Source organism: Phragmites australis, chromosome 9 (assembly GCF_958298935.1).
Source record: "Phragmites australis chromosome 9, lpPhrAust1.1, whole genome shotgun sequence".
NCBI lineage: Eukaryota > Viridiplantae > Streptophyta > Magnoliopsida > Poales > Poaceae > Phragmites > Phragmites australis.
Window position 1 is genome coordinate 35,408,968 of NC_084929.1, and position 7,281 is coordinate 35,416,248.

The 7,281-nt window shown below is 45.5% G+C and overlaps 1 protein-coding gene across 1 annotated transcript; it reads right to left on the minus strand.

Annotated features, from left to right (window-relative positions):
- Positions 1–1,797: 1,797 nt before the first annotated feature.
- Positions 1,798–4,616, minus strand: LOC133929462 (nuclear transcription factor Y subunit B-4-like). The gene is made up of 5 exons (XM_062376223.1): positions 4,471–4,616; positions 4,181–4,370; positions 3,083–4,049; positions 2,906–2,983; positions 1,798–2,237 (listed from the first exon to the last, which is right to left on the minus strand). Exons 2-3 carry the CDS (start codon positions 4,360–4,362, stop codon positions 3,764–3,766), a joined length of 468 nt encoding a protein of 155 aa, XP_062232207.1. The 5' UTR covers positions 4,363–4,370; positions 4,471–4,616; the 3' UTR covers positions 1,798–2,237; positions 2,906–2,983; positions 3,083–3,763.
- Positions 4,617–7,281: the final 2,665 nt, after the last annotated feature.

Below are 7,281 nucleotides of genomic sequence, written 5' to 3' on the forward strand. Positions count from 1 at the left end.
TCTAGTGGTAGATTTGTTTATTATATACCGGCCATCAACATTGATATTGACGTGTCTGTTTTGGATTCCTTGTAAGTTGTGTTTTGTACATGTACTATTTGATTTGGAGCCCGTACAGAGATAAAAACGTATGTATATCGATTTATTTGTATCCGTTTGATATACAATAGCTGTCTGGCTTAGCATTCTGTGATACGACTGGACGGGATAACATAACATATCAAAATCGTAGGGATTAGAAATATCACTCGTAGATCTTTCATGTATAATTGGGACGTGCAAGGTTAAAGGCTGGATGTTTCGTTTGTTGGTGGATTTTCTAGTAATTCTCTATTTTTCTAGCACGTCTCGTCCTAGGATCGCCATAGAGCTTCTAAAGGATTAATGGATTAGTATGAGTAACCAAGGTAAATATGGTCAGATTGCCATACATATGCATCATATAGCTCAACGGAAACGACCAGCTAGCCGCAGTAGTGTCTCAATACAGTTATGCTTCTAGATATTAAAATTCGAAAGTGATAGTATCACTACTCATCGTTAATACGAACGGACAGTGCAGCTTGTACCGGATCCAAAATGTTGATAGGCTCCAGTTTTGGCTCCTGCACTCACGTCTGGCTCGCAGCAGCCGCTCGTTCTCTCTCCCTCTTCGCCAACAGCCCATCGCTCATTCTCTCTCTCGTCTCTCCCACCCCTCTTTCGTCCGGAGGAAGCTGCAGGAGCAGATCGAGTCAAAGGATCAATCCGTCACCATTCTTTCAGAAAATTTCAGTGCTCGGATTGTCACGTCATGTTCGCTGATCGAGTGAGCTTGATTCATGACAGGTGCTGAGACACCTGCAGCTGTGGATTGGGGTGTAGGGGAGGTACCGACGACAGCCTGGGCTCACTAACCGGCACAGAGGCCGCCAAGGCGGAGCTCGCCTCCGTGGTTGAGAACGGGTGCCTGTCGTCCTCCTCCTCCTCCCTCTCCCCGTCCCCGCTACTCCACCGCTCCGTCGATAACAGTGTGACCTTGTCGTCCTTAGCGGCGGCGAGGTACTCGAGGACGTTCGGTGCCCACGCGTTGCGTGACACCAGCTTCTTCTTTACCTCCACCATCTATTTTTGCTTATTTTTCTGACGATGACGGTGAGCCATTGGATGCCCTCACAACCGTCTTCAACCCTCACCCGCCTCTCGTCCTCGCCTCCATACCCATTCCCTTGCCTCCCACTCTTCACCTGTTTCTAGTGGCGTTCCCGCCACCGGATCCGTTGTCATCAACCGCCAACGCGCTAACCCAGCATCCTTGCCTCCTCTACTCTAGCCCACCGACCGTCCTCTGCCGCCCTGCCCACGCCTGCCACCTTCATCGAACTAGCCTGCTTCCCCGAACATCTCTCTAAGCTTAAGAAGCACAGTGAGGACCCCAAAAATCCTCTCCCCGAACCTTAAACCTCGTTGGCCATGACGAATGCGGTGGCTATCATTGCTTGATCTCCGCTGTTAAATTTTAGACACTGAAATTTAGGAAGCTGGAAAAAAACCTAACCTAGCTACATATTACCCACCATAAGCTGCAGACATCTCATGATATTATCTCCACAAGACTCTACTCTGAGACCTGGATGCAGCCATGGCGTCTGTTTCACATCCATGAGTCCATGGCTGCAGCCAAATCTCTTTTCTTCAGGGCATGGCCTTTTTTTTTGTGGCAATCTGATGCGTGACAGGACCTTGGGATGTATGACTCTTACACCAAGGGACTGTTTAGCCCTCTAACCAATGTTTGCACCTTCACAGTGTCAAACAACAGAGGATTTACTCCAATGCAGGGCACATAGCTGAGTTTTTCACCAGCCAGCAGTAAAACTAAAGTCTGAGGTCCTCAACTACATGCACTGCATTGCAGTTACGGATCAAAAGGAGCAATAAACAGGATATTTGCATGTTATCTCCGATTTCACGCATGCAGGAACCATACAGCACGCCAGGATTGAACTAGGACCTAAGACGGGAGGTTTGTACTTACCGACTAACAAAAGCAGAATAATTTTAAGCGACATGCGAACATCCGTAAATAACAGGGTTTTGGAAGCGCTATCCTTGCAAAGGACAGGATGATGGGGCCCATCCATACAACAGAAGTTCTCCCCATATGTGCCATCTAACAGCTACGGCACAATATGTTCAACCAAATGAAATTTATGCGCCAATCACTATCACCGTCCTCCATCCTGGATGCCGTCAAACTGTCAAGAAATAAAATTGTTAGTCGAAACAGATTTTGCACCGTTTTCAGTAAGGCCACACAGAAAGGCATACAAACTGCAGTGAATACTGAATAAACGTACTAAAATAAAGCTATTGTACAAAGGATATTAAACCACAGCTGAAAGATGAATAAAAGGTAAATCGTCAAGTTATGCATTGCTCAGAATCAGCCATCCCTAATTTACCAACCGATATATCTCCGGAAATGATAAAATGTGCTAAGAAGTAACCCAGGTTTCAAAAAATTGTAAAGAAAAAGCAGGACTTTGTGTCTCGTTTATCAGTAGTTTGTTTGCAGATAAAGTCAAATGTTAGTCTATCTACATATTTCCAAATATGGCAGACCCATAAGAATCGGTTAAGAAATTCAAGCTCATATTAGATTCCTTTGCTAAAGCAAATATTGGTTATCGTACAATTTGTAAGTCCTAACTGGTAGTATCATTTTAGGTTCATCACAACAGCTCACCAGATGATTCTAATTTGGAAGTACAGTTGCTGGTGATCGGAAGTCAGAACTAAATATGTTTCTAAACAATGAACATTTTCACACTGCTGCTTAATATCTATAGCATTAACACAAGGAAGTGACATGTTTAAAAGAGGAATACTTGATTGCATCTTGCCACAAGGAAGTAAATATTACCGATGATCCAGGTTCACCATTGAGTAAAATCTCTTTCTTTCCTGTCTGATCAGAAGATTTCGAACCCTTTGTGTCACCCTAAACCATGTTGGAGAAAGAATAGATAACTGAGTCAACAGTCATACCAAAGACAATGAATTATCAACACTTAAAAGGATACACAAGTACAAAGATTACCTCCATCTTCAATGACATCAAGGTTAATGAACAGTGAGCATTCGTTGTCCATGGCGAAAGCAGAAACAATCCATCAGCATACAAAAAAAATATTCAATAAGGAACAAGTTAATTCTATAGGTAACGATAAGTTTGGAGGGAAATGCACGAAAAGAACAAACAAACACAAATGCTCAGATGCGCGCACAATAACAACTTCACTGACATTCAGAAGATCTATAACTTTGCCAAGCTGAAATTGAGGAGACCATTTGTTCAGCAGTCTAATTGATAACCTGACAATTTCACAACTAACAGGCATCCAGATGCTTTCAGTTGGAAAACAAGGACAATTTTAGATGAGTAAGCTCGTATTTTGTCACCTCATTGCCAATAAAGACAGGGTAACTCTAAATGTGCATTCTTTAGATCCAGGAATGTTTATTCCAGTAACGCACCATCCTACAGTTGACAAAGTTCACACCAACCCATGTGACCCCGTGTAACAAACACTAAAGTCAAGATCGGACCTTGATGAGTACACACATCAACAGCCTCCTTTTGCATGAATCAAACATGACACAACCAATCCACAGCCCCCATCAGCATCAGTATGTCTAGTTACATCGCTCTTGCTTGCCTAGCAGTAGCTTAAGCAAATGTATGTGCCGATGACTGCAAACAAACATTGGACACACAGAGCTAGCACCAAGTCCAAGTTGGACCTCCTAATGACCCACATTGTGCGTGCCGTAGCAGTGCACATGCGTAACGCAAACAGGCTAAAAACCGGGTAACAACAAACACTACAAGAGTAAACAAGCCCAGCGAAAGAATAGGGAGATTTGAGAGAGATACCTCCCGGTAGAGCTTGAGGTAGAGCTTAAGGGGCTCGACGTAGTCCTCGAAGCCGAGCGTGCCCATGGACCAGATCAGGTCGTCCCCGTTGATGGTTTTGCGCTTCTCCTTCATGCACTTGTCACTCGCTCTGCAGGGATCACACAGGACTTGATCAGATGCACTTGGCATCTCAGGCATGGCGCACCAGAAGAAGAAAAACAGCCACTTGGAACCGGATCGGATCGGATCAAAGGCGAGGCGAGGCGGTAATCCACTCACTCGCTGGTGATGAAGCTGATGAACTCGGAGACGCACTCCTGGAGAGACTCCTTGGCGTCCTTGGCGATCTTTCCGTTCTCCGGCACCGCGCGGCGCATGATTCGCCCGATGTTGGCGATCGGCAGGAACCGGTCCTGCTCCTTCCCTCCGCCGATCTCCGGCGCGAAGTCCCCTTCCGACATGGCAAACCCTGGCCGCCATTGGGAGCGGAGCAGTGAGACGAGATGGTCACCCGCACGAGAGGGGAGGCGAGAGTTTGGAGGGAGAAACCGAAGCAGCTGTGGGTTTACCTTTTTGCGACGGAGATCAGCGCCGTTGGTTGGGGTGGGCGGGAGCAGGGGGAGGACGCCACCGGCCGCCGGATCTGGAGCGCTGTCTCAGGAGGGTTCGGTGGCGAGGATGGTGGTGCCCCGTGCTCTCTTTTGCTTCGGTTTCTGTCCTTCAGCTTTCCTTTTGGGCTCAGAATCGGAAGAGGCTCGGCTGATTTGGGTTGATTTTGGCGAGAAGCAAGGCCCATTCACTGTTAACCTGCTGGATTTTTTTATTTATATTTCTAAAATAAAAAACTTGCAAAAATAGATGCCCATTTAAAAAAATTGAAAAATAAGCTATTGTCACCCGTTAGAAGAGCAGTAGTTTTAAAAGACTAAACCTATCGACAGGTTAAAAAAATTAAAACACAACATTTCAATGCTCTCAAAATTCAAAACACTATCAAAATTATCATGAATATTTTTTTAAACAATTATAGTGTGGAGGATGCTATAATCTACCCCTCTAAAAATTTCAACTAAAAAATATTTTTAAGAATTTTCCATGGCTATTTCGATAGCTTTTGAATTTTGAGAGCAATGATACGCAATATTTTTTTTTAGTTTTTAACCTGTCACCCGTTGGATAGAGAGTAGTGCATGTCGTCCTTTCAACGAGCGTCAATGACCTATTTTTACAACTTTTTCAAACCAGCGTCTATTTTTCTAAATTTTTTATTTTCGAAATATAAAAATAAAAAAGCTCTGAACCTGCTCACGTTGCTCGGACTGTTCATTGCGGCCCGTCCAATGGTCCATGGGCCTTTTGATTGGATGGGCGTGCTCGGCTTGACGCCAGGTTAGATTTACGAACTCCATCCATGGCGTGCGTCGCCGACCCTCCAGCGATCGCCATCGACTGGTATCGAGTTCTCGAGGGGGTGCAGCGCAGGTACGGGACCAGCCGCATCCCTGTCTCCTTGTCTGGCGACAGCTCGTCGCCGGGGTTAAGCTAGCACGGAGGACGATTTCGCCATTGCTGCAGTTCAGAGCTGGGCAAGGCAAGGATATATACAAAATCGATGCCCTGTGCAGTGGACATGGACTGAAAACAACGCGGTGCACGATGAACTGAAACACAGTGTTGTGCGCAACCGGTATGTTGCATAAACATTGATGCGATGCTACTGCTACAACCGCGGCGTTCAGGCACGGTTTCTGGCCGCTTTTTGGATGGGAAAAACAGATAAATGCGTTTGACATTGGCATAACAAATTGACCAGGTGCCGATTGAGCATTGGTATTTTTGGTCATTCCAGGGTTGGTGGTTTGTTCTGAATAAAACATCTGAAATTAAACTCTTCGTTTCACTGTCCTTGCCTGAACATTAGTAACATGCAGATAAGTGTACAATGACTGTAGGAAGAAGTAGAACGACACATTTGGCACAATTCCAAGCTCTGCATCTGATCTGAGGGATATCGCATCTCCAAATCGTAGAATTCATTTAGCTTGCGCACTTGCCTACATTTTTTTTTTTTTTTTGACGGGGAACTACGGTAGGCCTTGCGGCTGACCTGAACAAATTTTATTGTTTTTTGGAAGCGCTCAAAAGTTATATGTTACATAGCAGAGCGCTTTTGGAATAGAAGAAGGGAAATTACACGAGTAGATCATTACACCAATTAACAAGGACAGTTCTCTCTCTTTAGGAGGACTGCTCTGGTTGCTAGATCTTCGGAGTCAAACACTTTTGCGTTCCGAACTTCCAAATGCACCAGAGGATGGCAGCCACAATCTTGTGCCGGATGACGGGAGCTAATGTTGGCATACATTGATGCAAAGAATTCCCAAACCATATCTGGAGAGTGCACCAGGCTGATAAAGTGTCCATCAAACTGCCGGGCCAGGTGAATTGCCTTTACCTAATGGCAGGCAAGAAAAAACGAGTACAATCTTCATCATTAGGACAGAAAAAGGCAGCTGGGTGATGAGATGATCATCAGGTCCTTTGTAACGAATGCGTTGCATTTGTGCTAGGCTTGGGCGCTGTTACAACTATGTAAACTTTTTCTTATATTCGGTTGGTCGTCGTGTTGCAGTTAGTTTCCCTGGAACATCGTGCACCTTGTTATTTTGTAGGATTTTCAATTTTATTCTATAACGATGTAATAACGTGCTAGGCTGTCTGGCCGAGTGCATCACATGATTCAAAGGCTTAAATTGATTTACCACTATCTTAAAAAAGAAATCGGCAGATCCAGAAAAACACATCCATCTCTAAGTACGCGTAGTTGGCAGACTTCGGTGTGGATTTTCAATTTTATTCTAAAACGAAATGGATGGATGATGCTTCGCCCCACATGCACGCGTGTGAAGGATTTGATTTAATTTTATTGGACAAACAAGTATACTACTGTTAGAATCCACACCGTCTCCCGGCTCCAGCTATCACGAACAAGATTGGGCCAGGGATGATGTAGGCCCAATTCAATATGAGCATCATCAGCTTCCTTGATTTTTGCAGCCGAGGTAGGTTCGCCTGAGCATCATAGTCTTTGCTCGGACCAGCTTCTTCTACGGGTGAGATAGGACGCCGGCCACGCATGTACTGCAGCTCAGGCAGACAAAAATGCACCCATGTTATGCATGGGACCTACGCATCATTAGCGAGTAGAGCGGAAGAGACCTTGCCTGCTTGTGCAGGCCGCTAGCTAGCAGCACATGCATGCCCCATGGATTGATGCCTGCCTGCCAGGAGCGGCGCGTGCATGGCGGGGCAGCATCGCATTCACCTCTCACATCTATCAACGACGCCGACGAGGCAAGGCACAGGCGCTGCTGGGTCCA

What these genes read in the sequence shown, in the direction of transcription:
- LOC133929462 (XM_062376223.1), bottom strand. Translation starts at nt 4,362, where the DNA reads ATGTCGGAAGGGGACTTCGCGCCGGAGATCGGCGGAGGGAAGGAGCAG. An exon ending in ATCAGCTTCATCACCAGCGA is followed by an intron (nt 4,050 to 4,180) that starts GTGAGTGGATTA and finishes TGATCCCTGCAG; the next exon opens with AGCGAGTGACAAGTGCATGA.